Below are 13,581 nucleotides of genomic sequence, written 5' to 3'. Positions count from 1 at the left end.
AAATACATAATAATTAATAATATGAATGTGATCCTGGAAATTTGTGTTAAATTTTCACACCCCACAAAGACTCTGGAGTTGCTCCTCCATTATACTGAAGAAAAAAGTGGGTGGGAGCACCTGAAACCAACCTCAAAACTCACCTTCATTGTATTTGCCTTTTGGCAACCCACACACTATTTTCAAGCCCACGATGAGAAGAGCAAAACTTTTGCAAGAGGGAACAAAGAACAAGAAAAAAATTGCTTAGAAACTCAATAGACCAGAAAGAGAGTAGAAAATTATCATGAAAAAAAGAGCTTTTCATGTTGACTGCAGGTACTGTAAAACTACTATCTGGTATAGGTCAAATTAGTTACGAAGAAGTGTGTAGGAAGACACAGCTTTCAGCAAATTGCATTAGAAACTAAGCAGGTGGGTAGATTCTATTCCCTGTTATGCAAGCTGATTGAGCTGTCATCTTTGAAAGAACTTAGAATGGCTATTTTTTCCAATTAACTTGCCCTGGGTAAGTAACACACTCTTCTAATATCCTGCCCACCCAACCTCAAAAGCTACATCTTTTTCTTTGCTCACTCCCTGCTCTTCTTATTATATATGCTTAATCACCAGAATTCCCTGAATATGACTTCTACTTCTTTGCCTCTGGGATTTTATTCAATCTCTGTGCCTAAAATGACTTGTCCACCCACCAAGTCAATGGAAAATCTACTCTTCTTATAAGACGCAACTCTAAGGCTACTTTCAAAGGCAATTTTCTAAGTGACACCTCCATTTAGAAATAATTACTCCTTTTGAATAAGCCTTTCTACAGAAATATTTCCAAGCCTCAAAAGATACCTAATAAGATGTAATGGATAGTACATTCTCATCACTCTAGTTATATGACTTTGGAGAGATTAAGATTTCTGATCTCATTTTTTTCTTTTGCAAAATAGGAATAATAATCTTGGAATCTTGTTGTAAAAAATAGTTTGTGCATGCTAATTAGCATTTGTAAGTTAGTCTCTGGCATAGGTCCTAGTTCACAGTAAGTATGCAATAAGTGGTAACAATTAATAGCTTCTTATGCTTATAATTACAGTAATTTCTTTATCTGTATGCCTCCCCCATTAGACAATTGGTTCCTTGAATGTAGATACCAAACCTTTGAATTCATTTCTGTATCTTCATCCCCATTCCCAATCCATCGATGTTTGTCACAGTGACTTGTACTTAGCAAGCTCTTTTTTTCCAATAAAAGTTCCCTAGCTTATTCAATTAGTATATTATATGTGTGATGTTGTGATTTATAATAAGAAATACATATTTGGTATTCATCCCCATTTCTGGCCTAGAGTTCCTAAAATCCTTGGGATTTCCTAAGTGTGGGAGGCCTAAAGGTATTTTTTGTTTCGTTAATTAGGTGACTTATGGAAAGCACCTGTGAATGGGGGCTTAGTTTCTAAGACAGTCAACCATGTGATTAGAAGGTTGGAACTGCAGTCCCACCCCCTGATATCCTGGCATCTGGGGAAGGAAAAGTGGCTGGAGATTGAATTCAATCACCAATGGCCGATGATTTAATCAATCACAGCTGTGTAATGAAGCCTCCATAAACACCTAAAAGGACAGGGTTCTGAGAGTTTCTGGGTTGGTGAACACATGGAGATTTGGTGAGACAGGCACACCTGGAGAGGGCATGGAAGCTCTGCTCCCCTTCCCACATACCTTGCCCTATGCATCTCTTCCATCTGGCTATTCCTGAGTTATAACCTTTTACAATAAACCAGTAATCTAGTAAGTAAAATGTTTTTCAGAGTTCTGTGAGCCTCTCTAAAATACTGATCAAACCCAAAGAAGGAGGGACTCATGGGAACCTCTAATATATAGCCAGTTGGTCAGAAGTACAGGTAACAGCCTGGGCTGGTGACTAGCATCTGAAGACCAAGGAGTGGGGGGGTCCTTGAAACCTCCAATTTGTAGCCAGTCAGAGCACAGGTAACAACTTGGGCTTGTGACAAGCATGCGAAGTATGGGGGTGGGGGGAAGTCTTGTAGGATGGAGTTCGTAACCTGTGGAATCTGATGATATTTCTGGAAAGACAGTGTCAGAATTGAGTTGAATTGTGGGATATCCAGGTGGTGTCCCAAGAATTGCTTGCTGGTGTGGAAAACTTCTCCCATAACCCACACTGGAATTAGTATCAGAACCTATTAAGTAACCCCACATTTTAATAGCTCAACTGAATTAAACTGGTTTTATACAGTAATAAAAATAAAACAACTATCCTGTAATTTATCTATCATTTTGATTCTGAAGCTTGAATATTTTTATAAGGGCCTGGGCTTGAGAAATTTAATGATCACCAGATAAATATGTAATAAAATAGAGTCTATTTCATAATAGTAGAGTTTGATGTATAATAGTATAGTTTATACTATATTATATGAAATGTCTTTAAATATTGGTTTATGAATTATAAACTGAAAGAGACTTGGGGACTATCTAATCCAATCCTACTTATTTCACAAATGAGCAAAGTGAGACAGTGTGTGTTGGGTAAGGGGCTTGTTAGCAGACATGCAGATTGGAAGTCAAAGAGCTGAGACTTAAACCCAGGTTTCTTCATTATTCTTTCTTACCTAGCACTTACATGTCTTTGGAAAAGAGTATTTAGAGTTTCCAATTGTGTTATCAATATGATAAAACATCTAAAATGATTTTGAGCAAAGACCAGATTTTTTTTCAGAATGCTAATAATAATTTTGAACTTAATATCTTCAGGTAATAAGATTTAAGTTGACCTTCAAAAGTATAAAGGATTTGGATAGACCAAGGATATTTTAAAGTTACTTCAAGTGTGAGAAATAATGAGAAAGTGTGGAAGCAGAATAGACAAAGGGTTCCTGAGAGACAAAGAGAAGAAGATGGGGTTGGAGAAGCATGTTTACACAACTCTAGCCCAACAAATGCAGAAAATGCCATAATTATAAGGAATCTGAGAAACATGTGGTCCAATTCAATCATGTGATGGTAAACAAAACTGAAACATCTTGTCTTTTTCACTAAATCATTAACTACATCTGAAGGACACTGAGGAAGAGGCCCTAATTATTAAAAGTAAGATTTAGGAAGATTAATCTGGCAATTGTGTGTAGAAGATTATGGAAAAGTCATGGTATAGAGCCTCAGAGATCATCTGTGAATCCTTAAAGGTAGGCTGAAGCTCCAATCAAGTTGTAGCAGTAGGAAGTAAGACACATAAGTAACATTACAAAAGAAACATCAGAAAATCACAATTGGCTGGAGAGTAGGTAAAGGGAAGAGATGGAAATAGAAGGATATCATAGTTCATGCTAATATTTCAAGCTCAGGAGACTCAAGTTTTCCAATGTCAACATTAGGATGCATGGAAGAAGGTCAGGCAGGTTCAGTATGACAGGTTCAGCTTCAGACACACTATCTTTGGGTTGAATGTGAGACAATTTAGTACACGTGTTCATGACCTGAGAGAGGGGTAGGAACAGGAGACATAGATTGAGATGGTACACACATAAAGGTGAGAACTGAACCTATATAAGGAGAAAGCTCTTGGAAGAGAAAAATAGGAAGAAAAAAGTACAGGAGGCCAAGACAGATTCCTAGCCAATACTCACATCTGGTTGGCAGAAGATGGAAAGGGAATCAATGAGAAAATAAAGGGCCACAAGTGGAGTATTTGAAAAAAAACAAAAAACAAAAAAACAAAAACACTACGGTATTTTCAGCTCTATCTTGGGAGAATTCTATATATTAAATGTTAATTTGGGAGGTTGCCCACCATATATATGCATATAATTTCAAAATGCTAGTTTCTGTGTCAGTATGTATATCTGGCCAAATGTTTCAAATCTTGCATGAAAAACAATTATAGAAAGTTCAGTAAAGAACTTTGAAAGAAGAGAATTACATCAGACTAGTTCATCTTCAGAAATAGTGAATTGAAATATCTCATTAAATTTTGATTTCTGAGTAAAAGTCTCCCCAGACTACTTGTTAAATATTAGATATCAAATTTGGTTTTGCTCTGAAACCCCTTTCATCAGGATTTATGACTAAGGCACAAATGACGTCTGTTGTTTGACTCAGTGGGAAAGCCTACACTAGTCTGGTTAAATTGCTTAAATAAGTTGACAAATCTGGACACCAGTATCACTGAAGGAGCTACATATAATCTTGAAAGAGATGGAAGAAGAAAGGACAACCAGTGTCAGAATTTGTTTAAATTAAAAAGCTTACAACCACTCACTGATTCATTGAATGATGCTCTTTAAACCACAATAAATCATATACCATCAATGGTGAAACACAACTTAACCTATGATTGTTTTTCATGATTACAAAGGTTTGTGTAAATTTTTTTTCAATTTTCAAAGAACTAATAGGGAATCCCCTGGAAGTCCAGTGGTGAGGACTTTACACTCTCACTGCCGAGGGCCCCGGGTTCAATCCCTGGTCGGGGAACTAAAATCCCACAAGCTGTGTGGTGCAGCCAAAAACAAAAACAAACAAACAAACAAAAACTAATGAATCAGTTCAGAATGAAAGTAAGTCATGACCAACTAAGCAGATAATCTTGGGAAGTTCACATTTCCTTAATTTCTGTCTCTGTAAAATGGGATTGAGGTGGATGATCTGAAGTTCCTTCTCTCTTTAACCAGAATTAAGTAGTTTCTAATTATTTAACTGGGATGGCAATATGTCTCTTACCAAACCCCCTGCAACTTAACTTTTCACATAGTTGTAACATGGATATGGATATAGGTATGGAATACATAACTTGCTATAAGTAAAGCATTAAATTTAAGCATTAGGTTGAAGTGAATAGATTTTCTTAAAAAGTATATTTGTGGGAGGTTTAAAGATTAATGTAGATATGTATCATGTGGAAAATTAGTACAAAGCTTTATGAAACATAGGAAGGCAAAAGTTCTGCTTCTAAGGCAGGAAAGCTTTTAGGAGATGGGGAGAGACTACCTGGTTGTTTAGCTCAAAGGCGGTAGTGTGTGTGTGCACATGTGCACGTGTGTGTGTTGTGTGTAATTACTATATAGAAATATGAACACTAGATATAGAAAATAGAGGTAAACCTTTTAAGCAATCATGAAACAACCACGCAAAAGTGGGTATTTTGTTCATGTCGTTTGTTTGGTTGGAATAATATACCAAGTCCTCCCACAAGGGAGGAGACCTCCTGGTCTCCGCAATTCCCCAAACTAGTAGCACAACCAGGGCACATCACCAGGCTGTCAGAAAGAGAAGGTATAGGATTTCACTTTCAGGAGACCAAATAAGTGTATCTCTGAACATATTCTATTACTGCAATCCAACAAAATTAGAAGTTAATTATAAAAGTTTTCAAAAATCCGACATTAACAATTGAATGAAAGAGGAAATCAAAGACACAATTGTATATCAGTCATTCTTTAACATATATAAGGAGATTGTACTTGAAAAAGTGTGTGAAATCTTAGGAACAATTAAAGAACACAAATTAAAACAAAATGCCATCAGATTGGGGATATACGTATACATATAGCTGATTTACTTTGTTATACAGCAGAAACACTAACACAACATTGTAAAGCAATTATACTCCAATAAAGATGTAAAAAAAAAAAAAAAAGGCCATCAGATTGCCAACATATCTAAAGACACTGATAAAAGCCAGGTCTGACAGTGTATAAAGAAATGGGTGCTGACATACACTGTTGATACGACTTTAAAGTGGCAAATCCCATTTTAGGGTCAGTTTGGCAGTAACTTAAAAACTAAAACACACATTAACTTTAACACAGCAATTACACTTCTGGGAATCTCTCTTACTGAAATACATGTACAAAGCCAAAATATAGACACACAGTGATATTTATTACCATACTATGTCTAACACCGAACAATTGAAAACAAGTCCTAAAAAAACTTTTCAAAATTTTACAATCCTATAAAGAAGCCATTAAAGTGAATGAGGTGGATCTACATGTACTGATGTGGAAAGATATTATTATATATTCTTAAGGAACAGAACAAGTTTCAAAAACTATTATGTTATGACCTCCTTAGTTGTAATCCCCCTATTTTATGAATGTATCTGTATTATATAAGTTGGAAAGACTAAGGAAGGATAATATGTTAAGTTGTTATAGTGGTCACCTGTGGTGAGTGGCTTTGGGAGGTCATGGTGGGATTTACATGTTATTAAATAAATAAGTATATTATAAATAGTTATATATTATATATAATGTTTGTAATTTGAGAAAATTAATTTCAAATAGCACAATAATTTAACATGAATTTAATGGATTAAAAAGGTAATGCTGCATTATTGCTCCTCATTGGTGACTAGTTATATAACATATGAATCCTCAACACTGAAGTATTATATACAGGTTAACCTACATTGGCCACTGCTGCACGTACTTAAGCATACTATTTTAAAAGTGGTCAATTTAAGTCACTATAAAAGCCTAAGGAGAAAGCTTGCTCTATTCTAAAAGCACATTTAAAATATTAAAAATTATGTAAATACTAAAAATATTAATTCTCACCAGAAATCAAAGAAATAAAAACAAGAATAGGGTACCATATTATAAAAGCTAAAACTGATAATATTTAATATTTGTGAGAATCTTATCACAAAGAACTTTTATATATTGCTGGTGGTAACACTTTTTTTGCATGGTATCATTATCATTTCATTAATGCATGTATATTTCTACACAAAAGCTGAAAGTAAAATATTACAGAATATTAAAATTGCTAATCTTCAAGTAGTAATATTTTAGACTTTTATTTTCTTCTCTGAACTATATACATTCCAGCGATTGTAATTTGTTATCTATACTGCTTCTACAGTGATATAAACATAAAAAGAATTTTGAAACTAGTATTTGTTTAAGGCTCTTAGATTATTCATTAGAATAATCAGAGGTATTCTGACTTTTGTTGGTTTTTGAAAATGAACTCTTAAGCCTTAACCACTTCTATACAAAGGAACCTTTCTCCTCACTTCTCCAAAGATCAGGGTAAAATTCAGTTTACATGTAAAGAATCATGTGAGACAGATACCACATGATAACTGGCAGACTGGCTGGATCTTGGCAGATGCCTTCATAGCTTCTGCCCAGTACCTGGAGCTTAGCAGGGCTGAATCACCAGTTTCTCCCCACTTTGCAATCTGTGGCATTACTCACTCTCTACCACTCTTAACCATGAACCTTCTTCTAACAGATATAAGTTTATCTACATTATGGAACTTAAAAATGGGATGAGAAAGCAAAGGTCTCCATCAATCTCACTTTGAGCCTACTTCTTTTCCTTTGAAGCTACATCAATGAGGGGAAAAATAAAAGTTTATGGTCTATGGTCTAAGGTATTTAAGGGTCTTTGCAAACTACAGATGCATCTTTTGCCTGAACATTTTCATCACACACACACACACACACACACACACATAGCATAACATCATATATTTATAAAATGATAGAACCAGAAGTGATATTAGACCCTCTAGCAGTTTTAAATTGTGATCCTTGGAGAACCTGGGTTCTGTGAAGCTGTCCTAAGGAAACCTGGGAAGGTTGGAAGGTGCTGAAACAGTGGTCAACTGGGCCATCGTAGCTCTGATTTAAATTAAGAAACAAAAACAAACAAACAAAAACTTCATTTTCATTTCTCACACAACCTGGATGCTGCTACTTTAAAAATACTGTAACCACTGATCAAGTCCATTTTATTCATTTAATAGGTTAAAAAATTAGTGGCCCAGAAAGTTCAGTTACTTAACCAAGGTTACAAATCTATGGTAGAAACAGGACAAGAATCCAGGTATCTAGACTTTTAATTCCAAGTGGAAATTAGAAAGTTAATGACAATGGTAATCATCTGCAATTCTGGATTTTCCATGAGGCTATAGCTTATGAAACTCACATTATAAAGAGGCAATTAAGAAAATAAAGACGTAACCAGGCAACAGTAACGCCATTTTCCTAAAAATAATGTGAGGGATATTATTCAGGGATAGGTTACTTTTGCTTCAGCTGAGCTGTTGCATATGTAGGAGAAGAAAGGTTGAGCATCTGCCGGGAATTAACACAGACCTTTTCCTACACACCTGTTCTGCAGAAGAAGATCTATAATGAAAGCGTCTAGAAGTTTGTTCCAACATGACTGCCAAAATCTGAACCAGTAATATCCCTTGGCCATATCATAACATAAGGCAGAATCTGATCTGTGACATGGCTCTAAAGAAAACAAATAAGGTAGTTTGGGAAATTCTATGGGTAGAATTATATGGAATCTTGTGTATTATGGGCCAATCCCTCTCCCATGGGCTTCAGTTTCCCCATCTGTAATGAGGGGAATGGAATTGATCTCTAAAAATAATTTTCAATTCTTACATACTTCGTTATGTTAGTTGGGGTGTAGTGCTTTTTGTTTGTATTTTTGTTTGGTTTTAAAATCAGGTTCAATGTCTAGAGGGAAAAAGACAAAAGGAAGAAAAATATTAGCAACTGTTTTAGAGACATGGTATCAAGCCTTTGTATTATTATTTTTAAAAATACCATCTCAGATAGAGCTGTAACATGACCATGAATATTATTAAAAATATTCTTTTGAATAGAACAGGGGAGACACAAAACAATTTTTTTTAAATATAAGTCATGTGTGTGTTTGTCTGTGTGCACGTGCACATCACACCAACTCAATGAATATACCTGGGCAGTTAAACCACAACTGGAGGAAAAAATGTGTCAACATGTAGGCTGATCCCCCTAAAATTTATAACAATAACCTCGAATGGGTCCTTAATGCTACGAGCAGCCAAAATATATTTCCCTGGTCATCTTATTTTGCCACTCTCCTAGAAGAATATTTCGTATTTTATTCCCTCACTGCAAATTCTGTCTTCCAACACCTCCTCCCCAATCCTCACTCTCAGCTGATGATTTTGCTTCCTGTTTCACTGAGAAGACTGAAGCAATCTGAAGAAAACTTCCACAGCTCCCACCCACCCACTGGCATCTGTACCCATGTATTCTGACTTCCTGCCTGATACTCAAGATAAACTAACTGCACTCCCAACTAAGTCCATCCATCTCCTCTACTTACGCAGTAGTTTCCATCGCTCTCACCTACTTCAGACCAATAATTTTCCCATGCTCTCTCCTTACAGAGTCAAATCCAGCCTCTCTCCCCACCCCACCCTATCCATAGTTGATAACTCCCCATCACCATACAAGTATGCTGTTTTAATTACTAAAAATTAGAAAGAAAAAAAAAAGCAACTTCTTTTGACTCCAGTTTTCCTGGTGGTTTCTTCCCAATTTATTTGCTCCCTTTTGCTCCAAAATTCCACAAAAGTAGGGTCAGTAGTCATTATTTATAACTCCTCTTCTTAAACCTTCCACAGTAGGTTTTTGTCACTGTTGTTGTACCATAGCTCCAGGAAGACTGCCAGAGTCACCAATGGCTCTTCATTGCCAAAGTCAACGGTCAATTCTTCGTCTTCATCTTATTTGGTATATTAGGGACATTTGACACAATTCCTTGTGCTTTCCTCCTTGATATACTTTCCCCACTTGGCCTCCAGGACACAACTCTTCCGTGGCTTTTCCCCAACCTCACTAGATGCTTCTTCTCAGTCTCCTTTGTGCATTACTCTCATCTCTTGACCTATCAACTTTGGAAAGGCACAAAGCTCAGTCTTTGGATCCTTCTCTTTTTTATCTTTATTCCCTACCCTTGGTGATCTCATAATGTCTCATGGTTTTAAACATTATCTAAATGCTGATATCTCCTAAAAGCACATCTCCAGTCCAGATATCTCTGACTCCAGGCATTTATACCACATATCTGTGTTCTTTACATTTCCACTTGATCTGAAAGAATCATGTCCAAACACAACATTCCCAAATGAACATCCTGACATTTGCTCCCACACCAAATTCACTCATAGTTTTCCCATATCAGTTGATGGGGAAAACCTTGGAGACCAAAATCTTGATTCCTTTTTCTCATAACCCACATTCAGTCCACTTTCAAAATATATCCAGAATCTAACTATGACTTCTCACCATCTCCACTGCTGCAAGTCTCCTAATTGGTCTCTCTACTATCACAGTTGCTGAGCATGGGGGTAGGTTTGGGATTGAGAGTGAGTAGACATGAGGCAGATGAGTTTAAAATGAAATCCAGCTAATATGACCCCTTTGCTTAAAATCCTGCATTCAATGAACTTCCACTTCAGAGTAAACTCTCAAATTTTTATAATTAATATATGACAACAGGCCTGAAATCATCTTTCTTGGCATTACAGATATGAAAACACGTCTGTTTCAGAGGACAGTTTTTCCGCATCCCTTTGTGAATGCATCTTTAAGAGTTCAAGGCACATCACTGCACAAATGCTTACAGAGTTTATTCATGACTAATACATCACCTGATTATCCTTGCAATGGAACTACAGGGCATATATAATTTGACCACGCCATTTGTAATGTCTCTCTACTTTCAGTACCTTACACTCTTTTAAAAATGCTGCTGTCATTTCATCTTTTTTCAGCCCTAATAATTTTGGTTTCCCCTTCTATTACTAGTGTCTTAATTCACTTCCTTTCCTAATTTCATATTTTGCATATCAAATTCTATAAACGTTTTATAAACCTATTACCTCATTCTTGGTAATACAATGCAATATATATACAGTATATAATACAATACAATATTTATTTTTATTGTTGTCAATAATAAATGTGAACTGTTTAAAGAAAAAAATCCTGGATTCATGGAAAGGGGAGGCTAAGTACTCCTTTTCATTGTTTTCTGTATTTGTTAAAAATATATGAATTATAAACTTGTATATACAAAAGTCCTAAGTGGAGGACTTCAATAGAATACACCCCTGGCCTCTTTTCCCCAGGGGAAAATATCTAGTTTATCTGGCTTATATGATTTGCAAGTTTGGGGAAAAAAGAGCTAGGAATGCTTGGTTCAGCAATTTTTTATCCTCTATTTTGGTCTGTTCCCCTCTCTTCTGCCACATAATATGGGGTCTGACACTGTGGAGGTTGCCTGAGGTTTCCCAGTTGTGTCAGTTACCTGGTGGGAAGGTCTCAAGTTCAGAAGAAGAGGAAATTGGGCAAGCTCATTTGCTCACATCAAAGTCCCATTCTCCTAGCTGTCATCAGTTATACAGCTGACCTTTTGATAGCCATCTGTCAGTCTCTAGTGCTCTATTTATCAACTGGTTTAAAATTCAGGCAGGGAAGAGAGAGGTGTAATCTATGGAGTCCATCAAAATCCCAACATATTCAAGGATTGCGATACTAGTTTCTAAGCTTCCCATTTTTGTATGTAGAGTCTGAGGGCAAAAGGGTATAGTGGAAAGAATGGGGTTATGGAGTCAGTCTTGGCTTCTAATGTCAGATGTGTTACTTATTGACTATGTCACCCTGAGTCAAGTTATTTAACACCTCCCGGGGTCTTTTCTCTAATCTATACAATGGCATGAACAATGACTCCCTCACTGCATCACTGTGAAGTTAAAAGAAATAAAATACAGGGAATGACTAGCGGGCAACCTGCTATAAATGTATGCTCAGAATTTTATTGTTCCCTTTATATCAATAATCCATTGGATAAATGTCAGAAATAAGATTTACCAGTAGTCATGAGAAAGTTGTTTACAGACCATAAACAACTGAGTTGTACAAACAGCATTTTAGGGAAAACGACTAGTTTTTTATTTTGAAGGGAAAGCAAATAAATTATCTTCTTGCAAAACTGAAGTAGACTCGTGAAGAAGAAAAAGGTACCAGTAAATGTCCAACATTTCTACAGTAGCTGATGTGGGTGGAATAAGAGAACCCTTGATTCATCCAGCCAACTACTTGTGTTCTGCATAATTACAACTTTTTAATGGCTTCTGCAAGGATGTTGATCATTACATGACAACAAACCCATAAATATCTGTGTTAGAACAGTGACACTCACTGGTTACTTCTGATATTAACAGCCATACTCACTACTAAAACACATCCCATATAAAGCAAACTTAAATAATGCTCATAGATATCAGCAAGGTAGAAAAGGGGATACCCAACTCCTTGTAAATATTTGGACCAACATAATTTTGAGTTACCCAATATGGAATGAGCTATCTCTCTTGTGGCTCCCTACACCTCTAGAGATGCCCAAATATATTTTAAGTGATCATTAATTGGAGTAGTCCTAGAAAAGATTCATGAATAATAATTAGGAATTCTAGATGATCTTTAAGTGTTCCAGCTTCCAGTTCCTGGTCTCAAGGACTCAGAGCAAACCCACATTTATGTGACTTGGAAGCTTAAAATATTTTTCACAGTAAAATCTTGGTTCCTTTGTTCACATGTAAATTATACAAATCTTTTTTAATTATTAAGGCTCTATTGGTTTTGGAAATAGGAGTGCTTGCCAAATCAGTGCCCTTGTTATCAGTCACCAATGATAATTACTCACTGCAGTGAAATATAATAGAAGCATCTACAGCTTCTTACCTATGGGATGATTTTCTGTCACTTAACACAACAACAGTAAGAATGACTGACCCCTTCTCGTCTCCTAATATCCAACCTCAGTAAAACCTTCAAATCTCACAGTAAAACCTTCAAATCTCACAGTAAAACTAATCTCAGGTTTAAGGAGGAATCCAACTTGTGTCAGTGACTGGAAGGACTCTACCCTAACAGCATATTAATTTTTTTCTCCTTTTTGGATGGTAAAAGAGAAATGTTTTGAATTTCAATGACTTAAACATGTTGCTTATTAGTCACTCCCTCAAAGCATTAAAGGTCGGGTCAATTAATCTAGGGTCAGGAGCAGCCTTGGCATCTCATGCAGACAATTTCTCATTTCTTATTTTAGAGATGTTTACATTCAGGGACTTAAAAAGAAAGTGCTAACTTGCCCAAGGCAGTAAGGTTTTAATAAACCCATTCATGTAATGGCAGTTTGTTTTCCTTAGGTATCAAGAACATTCTTATATATAAATCAGAGCACATAGGATCAGTTACCACTACAAGAGAAAAAAATAATCTTGCTACCCACCACCACTCTATTACAGAGAATATTAAACAAATTCATTTTCTTTTCCTTATTAAAAAACAAACAAACAAACATATTTAGGCAATGAAGAGCAGTGGCAGCACTGTGTTTGTTTTTTCTACCACCCCTCTTTCCAGTTAGCACTGGACTGTGCTTATCACACGAGAATTTCCAAGCTGAGAAAAACAGATGCATATAGTGTCAGCTTTGTAGTGTGAGAACAGGAGGAGAAACAATCCCATGAGGAACACAGAAGATGAAAGCATGGGTGAGGGTAAAAAGAGAGAGGAATTTGGTTCAAAGGGTCCATTATGCTCTGTTTTCTCAGACTGGATTATTTCCAAACAATAGCATCTGTAAGAACAAAACCCAGAGATATATTAAAAGGCATTTTCAAGGAGGTGGGATCAAGATGGCAGAGTAGGAAGACCCTGAACTCACCTCCTCCCACACACACACCAAAACTACAGCTACATA

The 13,581-nt window shown here is 36.1% G+C and overlaps 1 protein-coding gene across 1 annotated transcript in view; it reads right to left on the bottom strand.

The window, feature by feature from the left end:
- The window catches only part of ANO3 (anoctamin 3), a 408,770-nt gene that overhangs the window by 288,662 nt on the left and 106,527 nt on the right, over positions 1 to 13,581 (bottom strand). The window contains 2 exon segments of the mRNA XM_060018617.1: positions 144 to 162; positions 164 to 218. Coding sequence (XP_059874600.1) covers positions 144 to 162; positions 164 to 218 — 74 coding nt within the window.

The sequence above is a fragment of the Delphinus delphis genome, chromosome 8 (assembly GCF_949987515.2).
Source record: "Delphinus delphis chromosome 8, mDelDel1.2, whole genome shotgun sequence".
NCBI lineage: Eukaryota > Metazoa > Chordata > Mammalia > Artiodactyla > Delphinidae > Delphinus > Delphinus delphis.
This window is presented reverse-complemented; position numbering and strand designations above follow the sequence as displayed.